Below are 14,807 nucleotides of genomic sequence, written 5' to 3' on the forward strand. Positions count from 1 at the left end.
ACTTACCTACATTAGTCAACTGCAGCTAAATCCAAACAAAGTTAAATATTGTCTTGCTGAATAAAACCTAACCTAATGGGAAAATTATCAGGAAATCTAACAGATTATACATGGATTATAATAGACTGGTATATTTCAGACTGTGTGACAGATTGGAAAATGAGTCATATGTCAGGTTCTCTCTTTCAGTTTTAGCTCTTTTTAGTTAATTTTAAAAATCAAGATCAAAAGGCCTTTATTATAATACGTATATATCTGAGATTTATGCACAGCTTTTGAATTAAGTTTCACATGTACTATTGAGAAATATATTAATACAAAGTTGCTAATGTAAATGAGAAGCTGGCAAAAATATAAGCGATGAGGTTCATTGGAATGGAGTGTTACTCGTGACAGATGGAGGTTCAACAACTTTCATCTCAACATTTTTAAAACATTATGCAGCATATTTGACCCACAAACTGTCATGTACACAATATACTGTCTCACAAACAGGATTCTCTTTCTCCCAGAAGAATTTCCTTAGAATCAGTAGATCATTAGATTTACTATCTTTGTAACTGAGATGGTTCCATGCTCTTAACTCTTGAAGGGCTAAGGAGAAACTTGGGCTTGAAAATAAAAATGTGCATGTTATTGATTTTGACTTCATTCACTGAATACCACGAAGAAAGAAAGTGAAACACAATGATTCCACATATTCAACAGTCAGCTTTTAAGTTATAGGGTGTTATGTTATATTGTCTAGATATGTTAAAAAGTAGCAAATTCAGAATTCAAAACATTAATAAACAGTACAGATAATTTTGGTGAAAGAAATCTAAGGGAAAAGGATCCCTTGACAAGATTATTGTTTCTACATTTATTCCTTCAGCAACACATATTCTAATTTATTGATCCTTCATCTTTCAATCAGGATCTTATCAGGTGAATTGTAGCGTTGGTCCAGCTGTACGTTCCATCTACAAGATACATGTGCAATTACATGATTTTATTGTTAGACTTTAAGGGGATACTTTTAACCCCAAAAACAGGTGGGTTGGGGTTTGGGTCGGGTGGAAAATTAAATTGTTAAAAATCTGAATCTCAACCAGAGTCCGCCTCCAACCCGCGCTTTTCCAGTTTTGTAGGAGGTGGGCCGAGGGTGGGCAGCCAAGCTGCTCCCAGGAGGCGGACCGCCCATTTAAAAATTATAAGGAGGCTAGCATGCCTCAGATTCAACCACCATTTTAAGTTTAACAGTGGCTGGTTGGCTTTTGCAGGCCTCATGAAACCCGCCAGCTAATGGAAGGCGAGGACTGTTGGATCCAGGAAGTAAGTGCCTTTACAATTCCCTCCTGGATCCAGTATCCCTGCCTAAACCACGGCCCGCGATTGGCGAAACCCCAAATTGCCTCCGATTCCCCCCCACCCTCAGGCGTCCGATTTCCCCCACAAGGCCACCCTGCCCCCCCAACACCATGCTCCTCTTGCCCCTCAAGGTCATCTGCCTCCCCTCCGTACTCCTCAAGTCCCCCGATGTTGTCTGTCTCCCCGCCATGCTCCTTTTGCCCATTGATGTCATCTGCCACGCCAACCTCGCTTCTTCAGTCCCCCCAATGTCGTCTGCCTATCACACCACCTCTGCTCCTCCGGCCCTCTGATTATTCTCCAGACCCCCGCCCTCCACCTGCTCCTCTGGCCCTCTGATCATTCTCCGGACATGACCCCCAGTCCTCTAGCCCTCTGATCATTTACCAGACCAACACCTCCACACCTCCAGCCCTCTGATCATTCTCCGCCCCACCCACCCCCCCATGCTCCTCTGCCCGTCTCCCACCCTGATCATCCCCTGGCCCCCACACGATCTCTCACTCCCTCCCTCCTCTCTGCGGCCTAATGCCACAGACCTACCTGCCCGCAGCAGCCAGCCTTTCCAAAGCAAATTAGGCCCTGCCAAATTTAACGATAGGACCTGTGGGAAACCCATTCTTCCGGGTCTCCCAACTGCTTCTGAGCCCCCCCACTTGCAACTCGCCAAAGTATTAAAGTTCAAGCTTAAGTGTTTTTTTTCAAACGTAAATGGATTGGCTTGGATTTACATAGGAAAGTATTGAAAGCATTTCAGCTAAAAATTAGTTTAATTCCTATTTGCTGGTTTATTTACTATGAAGGCATTTGGAGTATTTTAGTGATTACAATGGTGACTATTTCTCCTGAGAACAATGCTTCCGATATGGCAGAGGTGGTATGGACACTTATTCACAAGCTTTTGGTATAAATGTTGCTAATTATCTCTCTGTGTTGTGCATAAAACAATTTTACACTAAATTCTGTCAAAGAGAATAGCTATCATATATTATTTCCCATGCATTTGCTATTTGAAAATTTTGTTTCTTATGTAAGTTTATTCTTTTTACCAAGTTGTTCATGAATTTAATCATTAGTAGAAGATGAACTAAAATGTGTTTTGGTTCCACAATAAAAATTACAGTTCACATTTTGCTAAAGCATGAGAAGAGGTGAGAACAAAAATGTGCACTTAAAATGAAATGAATTGTGAGCACCTTGGAGATCTGTGAAGTGCTGAGTGCAATACAATTCTCCATGAGGATATGTGACATGAGTCAACAGTTTCATAACATAACATTCAGACACTTTTCTGAAGAGTTCTCTGGAGTTGTTATCCATTTTTGTTCCTCTTGAAAACACTCAGCAATCAAAGCTTACACTCGCATGTGTAAAGCAAATATAATAATTTATTAAAAAGAGATACAATTTAAAAATGTCATCAAAGATGGTTGATTTTTTTTAACACAGAGTGTTATTCCCTCTAGCAGGTGGGTCAATGACTAGAGGTCATAGATTCAAAACCATTGGCACAAGATCGAGAGGGGAAATGAGGAGAATTTATTTCATTCAGAGTTGGCAGGATCTGGAACGCTCTGCCTGAAAAGGCAGCGAAACTGATTCCATAAATAATTTTAAAAGGGAGTTACTTGAGGATGGTACTTGAGGATGAGGAACTTACAGGGTTACAAACAAAAAGTGAGGGTGTGGGACTAAGAACGACTTCTCGTTCAAAGAGCCAACACAAGCACAACAGGCCGAATGGCCTCCTAATGTGCTGTACATTTCTATGGTTCGAGTGTTGTTAGGACATGGAATGCCCTTCCAGAAACAACTGTGGAGAAGCAGAGGGAAGAAATTGGCTCCCATTAGCACCTCTGGAGAGCATTAACGGCGTGCTACCAGCTCTGCGACTGGGCGTGGCGAGAGTATCGATGCCCGCGAACTTGCCTTGCAGGTTAGCGGTAGTCGTAAATCCCTGCGCCTCAGAGATCGTGATGTCATGCGGTGCGCAGTGCCCCGGATGCAAATTTAGGTTCCACCCCTTGCAGCATTGCCGGGCATCAATACCGGCAGCTGCAGGAGACGTTGTATGGTAGGCCGGCTGCTTGGAGAGCGATATTTAAAGATATTGCCGCTGTGGTAAGTGAAAAATTTGTATTGAACCCTCAGGTCATTTTTTTAACATTTTGTTTTGCCATGATTGATCAGCCCTGCACTCTGTTAGAGTGCTTGGGGCCGATCGTCGCGGATCGCAGGTGCCGTTGGCGAGCAGAGGATTAGATTTATTGCAGAGCCCACAGCAATAGGCTTCAAGGAAGAGAAGGAGCCTCCGATCCCGGCAGCGCTCCACTGGACATTGTGCACGCTGTATCAGTACCACCCCTCTTGCCTGGCTTAGCGTTCCAAGGGAAGTAATAACGCTTGATTTAGCACTTCACTTCACTTTTGCGCTCCTGCAAAAGTTATCGCCCCTAACAGGGCGCTACATCATTTCTAGCCCAGAATCTATAACAGCTTTTAAAAGGGAAGTGAGTCTGAATTAATTGCAAGCAACTTGTTGAACAAGTTCTTCAGTGTGGCCAATATAACCTCATAAGGAAGGTAGATGGATATTGAGGGAGATGCATCTCCCAGTGGTTCATTAGCATTCTTTACAGAGGAAACCTGGTGTCCTAACCTGGTCTGACCTATATGTATACTAATACTAATATTATTTTAATGTTATTAAGTGTGAACAAAAATGAAAAAATGCATACACACAAATGACATGAAAATGTATGTCTCACCTTTGTGAATTGCAATGACAAATGTCAATATTTATAGTGGAACAAATCACCCCTTTCTGCCAAAATTTTAAATACTGGAATATTTTTATCCAGCAGCGTTATAATGAGTTATACCGGGGCATGGCCACGGGGCAGGGGGAGAGGGCGGTGCCTATTTGTATGGGGCCCCTAGGCATGGGCCCAGGCATTAATCTGCCCCTGAATCTGCCCACCTAACCAGCCAGTAAATAAGAACATAAGAAATAGGAACAGGAGTAGGCCATATGGACCCTCGAGCCTGCTCCGCCATTCACTAAGATCATGGCTGATCTGATCATGGACTCAGCTCCCCATAACCCCTTATCCCCTTATCGTTTAAGAAACTGTCTATTTCTGTCTTAAATTTATTCAATGTCCCAGCTTTCACAGCTCTCTGAGGCAGCGAATTCCATAGATTCACAACCTTCTGAGAGAAGAAATTTCTCCTCATCTCTGTTTTAAATAGGCGGCCCCTTATCCTAAGATTATGCCCTCTAGTTCTAGTCTCCCCCATCAGTGGAAACATCTTCTCTACATCCACCTTCTCATATTCTTATACATTTCAATAAGATCACCCCAAATTCTTCTGAATTCCAATGAGTAGAGGCCCAACCTACTCAACCTTTCCTCAGAAGTCAACCCCTCCTCATCCCCAGAATCTACCGAGTGAACCTTCTCTGAACTGTCTCCAAAGCAAGTATATCCTTTCGTAAATATGGAAACCAAAACTGCACGCAGTATTCCAGGCGTGGCCTCACCAATACCTTGTATAACTGTAGCAAGACTCAAGGATGTAAATGGAACTCAAGAGTAAAATAATTTACAAATTGAGGAAAATGAATTGTAATAAACAAACAAATAAAATAATAAATATTCCCATTAGTATAAATGCTGATAATAAGAGTTCACTAGAATAAAGATTGATAAATGTTCACTATGATGCTCCAGATCATTATATATATATCTTCTTCTTAAGCAGTCCTTCAGAGTTGAGGATGACTTGCTTCCACACTAACATGAGTTCTAACGTGGCTGATGAGTCCAATGCGGGATCTACAGTCTCTGTCACAGGTGGGGCAGGTGGTGGTTGAAGGGACGAGTGGGTGGGGTGCTTGGTTTGTCGTACACTCATTCCGCGCTTTGTATTTCACTACCACGTGCTCCCGACAAAGAGACTCAAAGTGTTTGACGCATTCCCGAATGCTTCTTCTCCACTTTGAGCGGTCACAGGCCAGGGATTCCCAAGAGTCAGTGGAGAGGTTACATTTTTTCAGGGCGGTTTTGAGGGCGTCCTTGAAGCATTTTATCTGCCCAACCTGGGGCTTGCTTGCCATGATGGAGCTCGGAGTAGAGTGGCTGTTTCGGGAGTCTTGTATCAGGCATGCGGACTACGTGGCCCATCCATCGAAGCTGATTGAGCATGATCAATGCTTTGATGCTGGGGATGTTGGCCTGAGAGAGAACACTGATATTGGTACGCCTATCCTGCCAATGGATTTGCAGATTTTGCGGAGACAACATTATACACACACAATTAATAGAATAGTTTCTTTAATAGTTTAGGCACTGGATTTTTTTTTAAGCTTGTGAAAACATAGGGATAACAGTCTTATGTTAGCCAGTCATTCTCCTTCATTTCTAACCACTTCATTTCCAGTTGCTTTGTAAGTTATCTTGCTTTCCATTTTCTCCTAGTCTCCTCACTGCATGCATTTTCCTAACTGAAAGGAAAGGCTGGAGATCTGATCCTACTCCACAACTGAACACAATGAGGTTCATGATAGTGTCCGAGGGTAAATGATCTTCTGATTATTTATTCCTGTGAGGAAGTGTTTGATATGCACTTCTCTACGATAGCATGGCTGAAATTAGAAAATTCATTATATGGAGAATTTTAAGCATGGAACCATGTCTCTTCACTCTGTGTCACACTGTACTGGAGCTCCAATGCACTGTGCCACTATGTAACTGCTGACCTTATATTATCCCATGTGGTCACCAACAAATATTCCTTATGAACACAAGCAAGGGAATGAATGTATTTTGTAGGGGAAGACTGTAGAACATATGAAATGTTTTTGCAATCACAGCTTAGCATGTATTTTGCAGAGAAAATGCTGGACACACTCCGCTGGGCAGTCAGCATCTGTGAAGAGAATGGTTGAGTTAATGTTTCAGGTGTATACTCTTCATCAGAACCCATTACGATAACTCATCTGTTCTCTCCAGAGATGCTGATTAACCTGCTGTACCCAGCATTTGTTTCAGATTTCCAGCATCTACAGTTTCTTTTCTTTTTGTTCATATTTCTTCTAGAAGCGGCCTTTGTGTTCAACTTTTTCCTCCCTCATCCTCATGGTCACAGCTAAGATGGAACCCTGGATGTCTATGCTGTTCTTAGTCATTCTACCATCAAAATGTATCCATATTTATTATTAACTTGCAGTCACTCCTGTTCCTTCCCACCACTCATTGGTGAACTGCAGCCATCATTCAATCTCTGACTTTAATTAATCTGATAATTGTCAATCTACATTGATTTCCATTGTATGCCTACTTTTACTAGTTGTGTTATTGTAATATTGAGATCTATGAGATTTCAGTTGTTTAATAAACTCTCTCACTAAACCGTCTGAACATATTTGAAGTTCAATAAATCAGAGATTTGGAAGTTCAGTAACTGAAGTGATTGACCACTTGTTTCCCCATCAGATGGTCCAAGGTCAAGGGAGGTCTGTCATTCAGACTCCCTAGCCCCAGTTTACCAGTTCTCAGACAGGCTGGTAGAAGAAGTGTGTGACATCTCCTGGTTAGTTAGTGAGAAGGTGTTAAGGGCTCTATCGTCATCTGGTTCACGTTACTTGAATTGTACCATCTTCTAGAATCTAAATGATTGGCTCAAATTTTGTGGTGGGTAATGACAGCGAACTCTCAATGTTCCCGTCATTACTCTCTGAAACTGACCACAACTTCAGAATTTAGTGCATGCGCATGTAAACACAGAAATCCTGAAGTTGCAGTCAGTCGTTCACTGCTCCAAGACAGGCTGCGCTATTGAAACCCCCCCCCCCAACATAGCCAACAATCAGTGAAACTGATGAAAACTTGAGGTTTTCCACTCTATCACTGTTAAATACTTCATTAAATGTTAAGCCTTGTTGGAATAGGTGTAACTGGGGTTTAAACAATGTATTGACTGCTAAATAACTGTGCTGGTCCTGAAAAACTATTTTTTATATTTGTGAAAAGTCAAATTTCTCCATTTCTCCACAATTTAAAAGAAGTTTGTTCATGATATTTCAGCTTCTACTTTATCCAAATGTGAAAGATCTAATCTTATTTCACTCTCTGTAACTTTTTTAAAATGTGAGAATAAAAGCTGTCTTTTATTTCCTGGTTTGCTGTCCGTGAGAGTTCTTCAATGTGATTGGCTGCATAGACAACTTGATGATATCTTGGCTGTATCACACCAGGAATCAATTATTCACAATGTTGCAATCAATTACAAACCGTAAGTTTTCATGGGCAGCTTTCTTCAAGGTCAGTAGCGAGCACCTTTGATTTGCCGCTGAATGCATATTACGAGTCAATGGGCCCGAAATTGGTGGACTTACTGTCTGCTGCTCGGCGGTCTCCCTGGTTTCTGGGCAGTCTCCCCTCCGAGCAAGTTTGGTGGAGTCCTCCCACCGGCAGGGAGAGAAGCCCGCTGGGTACCGTGCGCTGATGTGTGCTGACGTGTGCCGACGTGCAATGCCCAGAAGATTCCTCCCACCCGCTGCATTCCTAGTTTGGTCCGGACAGTCCTCTGCTCCAACAGGGGAAAAGACCACCACATAGAGGCAGGTCTTATCTCAATGGTAAGTAAAAAGACCTGCGAAAAAAGGTTAGTCCACTTCTTTTCTTTTTTTGCAGCGATTTAGGTGGATGGGGTCCCCTGAAGGATTTCTGGTGGGTTTTTTTATGTTTTGAAAATATTTTATTTTATCAGTTCCCCCCTCCCTGGGCCTGACTCAATCCTTGGCGGTACTTTGCTGAGGATTGCATTTGCTGCCGAGAATGGGAGCTAACACCCACTGCTACCCAGAATCGATGTGCAAGGCCTTTTTTTGCCACCAGGCAAAATAATTCATGAATAATTCTCAGATTTATTCATGAAACTTCCGCCCAAAGTACCGTCAGGACCTTAGTGGTCCTTTGGACAATACTTGGACGCAAATTTGCTTTCACCAATTTCACGCCCAATATAATATGTTTAACAGTGTTTGCTGTCAGATTCCTTTTTCTCCCTGAAACCAGCTGGCAGTCAACAATCCCCAATCCGATTAAATGTACAAACTGATTGACCTTTTTTCCACAACCTAGCAAGATTTTTCATAGCAAAGTTATGATGAATTGGCGTTTAAATGTTTAACTATTAAGAACGTTACCACGAATAATTTCAGTGCTTTTCTCTTTAAAAAATGAATCAAATTGGCAAGCACCTAAACCCTAAAATAAAAATAAAGATATAAAAACAAAGCAAGTGATCTGGCCTTGGAGATTTGGTAATAATGGTTGCTGGTTCCTTGGGGTTCCAAAGGCTGAGGTGAGATTCCAAAAGGCACCTGTTAGTACTTTGCATTCTCAATGGTGCATCAGGGAAGCAATTCATATCACACAGGTTCATTTTTTTATCGGTGGTCAGTCACGCCTCCAGCAGGTTAAACAAACTGGGTAAAGTCTATAAAAAGCAAACGTGTTGGAGGGGGTACAGAGGTACAGAACGCCATTATTCGTCCCACCCTTTCGCCTTTCTCCATAATTTCTAATTCTTGGTAACAACTATGATTTTGTCCGAAAATTGTAAAACGTTGGCCCCACTGTCATAAAATTCCTCCCGCAGATGGAAAGGTTCGCTCCTTGACAGTGAATTAATTCGAAACTATGAAAATTATCACAGTCACACTGTAACAAAAATGTCTTAGATTCAACTTCAAAAGATGGTGAATAAACACCCTGAAAGTGGGGTAAACGCAAATTCCAGCACCCGTGTGAGGATCTCACTCCTAGTGGAACAGACTGTTGAAAATAAAAACATCGTTCGGCATGTTTAACATTATTTAGCTCACCTAAAAATTGCAGCATTACAACAGATGGAAGTACCTAAGCTCCGTTTGAATAATTTAGCTACGTGGAATTACGAAGAGGATTTTTTGTTAGTTTGTTTTAGTGTCTGTGTTTCCGTTCAATAAAATTGTCAGAAGTATCAGTGTGGCCAAACGGGGATTAGTAAAGCAGTTTATAAATTATTTCAATTTCGTTATTTAAAGAACACTGGCGATGCACTGGCTCCCAAACCGCGACCAGAAGGGAAAAGAGGAAACTCGTGAGTGAGAAATAGATTTCGTTCTGAAAATGGTGCTGCTATTATCTGTAGGGAGATGGGAAATCGGTCACACCAGCTGTCTTTTAAATAATTATTGTATAGTTGTTTGTATTATATGTGCGTATACTTATTATATCACTGCCACGATTAATATTATCAATTGAAATGCTTTTAGATCAGATCGTTATCTGGAGTACTGTTGTTTGGCGCTTTCCCGAGTTTCTAGCCTCTATTCCGTGTTAGTTGAGCCCCCGAGTCGGACTAATGTGAGTGAAACACGAAGGAAATCCCCTTCACATGTCTGCAGAGCAGAAAGAAATCCCTGAAACTCACCGGAGCATCTCAGCCCGAACTGAAGCAGTCCCGGTGCAAGATCAACCATTCGCTGCGATTCGATCCAGTTGTTCAAAATCTCTCCTACACTTGTAGAAAATATGTGATTAAGGTGACAATGCAGCCATTACCTTAATGGAAATTGAACCGACAGCAAACATCACACTATACTCGTATAAAACTAATTCTGGCAGTAATTTCAAACGGGATGCTATTACTATTTATAATTGCTGTATTTTAGAACATGTCACTAATTTATATATGATAAATGTGAGCTTCAAATAGTTTACAGAATTCAGATATCTATTTTTGCAGATTCACAATAATTAACATTTTCATTTTTGAAAAGCAGTTATCGATGAACGAAAAGATCGTTCCACCTTTAAAACTATTTTACCCACAGCGTGGAAAACACCTGAAAAAGCGATACCATTCCAAAGCAACATTAAACCAACAACCCCCATTTCATCGGCATTCTGCTGTTCGATTGTGAATACAGATTATAAATATGGATTAGATGTTTATGTAGAAACGCGTTGCATTCAGTACTTTTCTCCTATTATTTTAATCCAAGCAAGTATCTTATTCCTAGTGGTTTAAATATATTAATTGATTAACGTCACTGCAAAGTTTTTATTATTAATTCTGACAATGAACTTTTTAATACGTTTAAAAATACGCTGAAATCATTTTGGGGGCTGGGAGGGAGTGCGGATTCCACCACTCGTTAAAAAGGTTCATGTTGAAATGTAATTCTGATATCAAGCTCTGTTCAAATCCGTTTCATTGAGTAGTCCTTTTTATTTACCCCCTTTTCAATTAGACCCTGTTTGAGAGATTTTTCCACAGAAAAGGGGATTTAATCAGGGTTCAACGAAAATTAAAAAAGAGCGTCCAACTGAAATGAAAAGTAGTAATTAAACGCAAAACTTTTTCATAATTTTTCTTTTGCAATTGAAAACATCCAAATCACAAAAAAAAACACATCAGTAATAAAGAGGTCGCGACCACCGAATAAGGAAGGCCGATCCGGGCAGGGGAATCTCCAGATTTTTATAAAATGCACTGCACCAACATTAGAAAATCAACTCATTTACATTCCCATAACTTTATCAGTTAGGAATTTATTCTGTCATCTGAAGATGAACTTTTCTGTTTCCTTTAAATATCTGATGGCAGGATATTTTTTTTCTTTTTCTCTCTCGGTCCTTGCTGCTTTTCTCGAAGACTCCTTGTATGAAAGCTGCAGACAGACTTTTCCCTGGCTCTTAAGACGCTGATTGACAACCACAGGTTCCCCCCGCCCCCCAAGGTACGACACGTTATGGACATCTGACACCCCGGAGGTGCCAAGAAATTTTAGGAAAAAAGCTTGCCTCCTATTCCACATCACCCGTTAATTGCAAATGCACAAACTTTGAAAAGCGACAGCGGCAAATCAAAAATATCCAGAGTAATGCAAAAGAATAAAGCCTCCGCTTAACTTTGAGAAAAGTTGTTTCTCTTTCTCTGCGCCTACGAATTTCCGGTCATTAATTGCCATGATTTATGGGGCTGATGTTTTTTTGGAGGTAGCTTCACATGTGGTTGGGACCTTGCCTTAGATCCAGCCCCCCTCTCACGTTACAAAACTATTTATATATCTTCCACGATTTTCCCCTTAAAGCAGCTCCCTGGGACAACGTACGATTGGCTTCACTTGTCATCCGAGAATCAGGGTTAGCTGATGCGTGTGTGTGTGTGTGTTTATTCAGAGTCCTGGCTGTTAAAGAGCGATTGATCCAGATCGCTTTTAAAGACCCTTGCTTTTTTGGAAGCTGTTTACTTTGAAATCGAAGGTGCTTTGGATATAATTCCAGCCTCTTGGAATCCGAAACCCTGCTACCATGGATCATACAATATTTAGCTGCCTGCGCAGCTCACATGCCCCAGCTCAGAGCCTGCACCACTTCTCTCAGTCTCCACTAGCTCTCCATGGAAGATCAGACCATGTGGCTTTTCCAGAGTTGTCTTCTTCTTGTATCATAGCTGGATTTCCTAATGAAGAAAACATGTTTACAGCCCAGCGTCATCATCATCACCTACATCATCCCCACCGAGGCCACCAACAGCAGCAACAACAAGCGGCTGCCCAGGCTACCTGGCACATCCCCCAGATCTCCTCGCCCCCTCCTCTGGCCAGGCACGCACTCTGTGTCCAGTCAGAATCAGGACCCCCAGACCTGGGGACGAACCCTTCAAACCTGGTGGACAGCAACCCGAGCTTGGCCTCCAACAACCCTAACGTGGCGTCCTGTGTTTCTGGAGATTACGGGAGGCCGGCAGTCACTCCTGTGGAGATAGAGAAAAGGAACCCCAAGAGGAAATGTGACGGCTCAGGTAAGCGACTAGCATCTCGGGGCGGGGGGCGGCAACATATCAAATTAGCAACTATTAATGCACAGTGCAGAAACTTCAACTTAAATTCCAGTTGAAAAGTATTGCAGGTGAATATTCGCTTCCATTCTACAGATTCAAATCGTACACAGATTGTATAAAATCAGTTTATTTTCACTGGGATAACATTGTTCAAACCTTCTTGTCTCGATCTGATTCATCCGGTGGGTCCCACCAGTTAACATCCCCCTTTAAAAACACGGATTGGATTTTTTTTTCCCCCGCAGCTTTTAACCGATCTGTTTGGGGCTAATCTATAAATGCTGTAAAATCTTATTTTGCCCCACAACACACCTGTTAAAAGAAAGCAGAGGTTTAACACAATTCATTGTCTAGACAAACCCCGCATTGAACATTGCACCGTCCTCAGATCACACGACCAACGGTGTGAAGCTCATTTCAGCGAGCGAGGCTATTGTAATGTTAGCGACCGGCCGACATCAACCGAGAAGAAAAAGTTCAGGATATTGGGACTATCGTTTCCATTGGTGTGTCGCTTTGTGTATTTCTGCGCTTAAACTGACCAAGCAAAGTAACAACTCAAAATACTGTATCATCACATTTCATGCATTTAAAGTGGAATAATTTTACATCCAGTTCTAATCACAGTCGCATACACGCTGACATATATGTTTTCGTGTTTTTTAATGACAGTTATCATTCCAACCAGTTCGCCCTGTTACTTAATTCAAAGACACAACTCACTAATAGGTTCAATTTGAGAGAAAATCATGTACATTTATTTTCCTAAATAACAAATGCAATTTCTCAAACACCTTTGATTTTCAAACTTCCCATATATAGATCCCAGCATTTTCAATCAATGCTCCGTCCAGACATTGATAACTTCAGTGTTTGTGCAACTTTGTTTCCAGAAGTTTTGCTATCGTTAACTGTTCTAGTGAAAACAATAGATTGTTCAAGAAGGTGAACGATTCGAAGTTAATAATAATTCATGATGATATAATCATTAATTATATTATCATCGAACAGGTCACCGCGTGGTGAACCAAAACAAGCATTCGATTAAACCACATCGTACAAAGAGTATCGTTTTGTACAAATAAGTGCATGCATCCTACTTGAAGCAAATCAAATGATTTTGAAAGTTTTATAAGGGAAACCATTTCGATATTCCATTAAAAATACTTATGCATTCTGTAACTTCAACTGAAAACCCCGTGTTTAAAAATATCCTTTTGGATTTAAATGAAAATAGGCAGATATGAGATAGACATACGCACCATTATATTTCCACGTCATAAAAGTAATCATCTTTCTCCCGAGATTTATGTAAAAAATTACTGAGATTTACTTTGCAACAGTAAATCTATCGTCGGTTAATGGGCTGCATTTCCTCTGATTTCACATTCATCACCAAACCTTACAGAAATAGAGCACAGACAGGAAATATAAAAGTCCTTTTCAGTTTCATGACAACGTTTAAAGTGCAAAGGACCAGACTCCATATTACTGTTTTTACACCTGCTGCCAGCACTATTTCGCCCCTCGGATTATTTGTATTCATTTCATGATGTAAACAAAGATGCAAGTCTTCAATGAATCACACAGAAAACTATTTGCCCATTAACTTAAAAACAGCTTCCAGTCACGGTAACCGCTGGAGAACCCGTTCCAGGAGACCACTCAGTGCTTGCGGTACAAAATAAATAGAACCAAAATCTCAATGGACTGAAAAAAGGCAAATAATTGGCTAAACTCTGAAGAATAACTTAATGCCGTGTGGAACAGACATAAAACACAAAAGGCAGGTCAATTTTTAAAAACCCATAAGTTCCATTTGGAAATTTCTCAACTAAAAATAATTCTCCCTCACTAACTTTACATAAATACATTCCAATTTTCAAATGTGTGTTAAGTATGGATATCCCTTTTTATACAATGTATCTTTATAGGAACAGTATTTAATATAACCCTAGTGATTAAAAAATACGTAACATTGAACTTAATATTTTGTATAAGGCTATTCTAAATCTTAAATATCCTATTCTTCTTAGCAAGAACTGTTTTTCTTCAAGGGGTGTGAAAATTCGGTTTTATAATCCTATATTTTGTCTTGGTTATCTATGGAAATTTAGAAAGCAGTCAATTAATTAATTGCCACAAAGAATTAAACTTAAGTCTTTTTAACTGAGTGATTTTAGTTCCTTTACAATATACATTATATATATTTAGTATTTAACAGAATACCTATACACAATCTTTTTTAAATAACAAAAATTGCTTCAAAGGAGGATAATATAAAATATCCTTTTGTTAATATTTTTATAAACTAATTATATTCAATCTGCATTGTGTCTTTAAGGGGATATATTCATTAATCAACAATGAACTTGAATAATCCCACATTAATATTTAAATATTTGATTTTGTTGAAAAGATATTAATTTCAGTTTCAGTCCCCTGTGATTTTAGATTTGTATACAATAATTTCCGTATTTGTAACTTTACCTACCAGATAAGAATTATTAACAATATATTTATAACCATGTTGAAGCTGGTACTGCCAACACAAA

The 14,807-nt window shown here is 40.3% G+C and overlaps 1 protein-coding gene across 1 annotated transcript in view; it reads left to right on the forward strand.

Moving 5' to 3' along the window:
- Positions 1-11,600: 11,600 nt before the first annotated feature.
- meox2a (mesenchyme homeobox 2a) overlaps positions 11,601-14,807 on the forward strand; it is a 62,284-nt gene continuing 59,077 nt past the window's right edge. Inside the window, exon 1 of the mRNA XM_070879981.1 lies at positions 11,601-12,213. Coding sequence (XP_070736082.1) covers positions 11,721-12,213 — 493 coding nt within the window. The 5' untranslated portion in view covers positions 11,601-11,720. The remainder of the gene's footprint in view (positions 12,214-14,807) is intronic.

The sequence above is a fragment of the Pristiophorus japonicus genome, chromosome 5 (assembly GCF_044704955.1).
Source record: "Pristiophorus japonicus isolate sPriJap1 chromosome 5, sPriJap1.hap1, whole genome shotgun sequence".
Classification (NCBI taxonomy): domain Eukaryota; kingdom Metazoa; phylum Chordata; class Chondrichthyes; family Pristiophoridae; genus Pristiophorus; species Pristiophorus japonicus.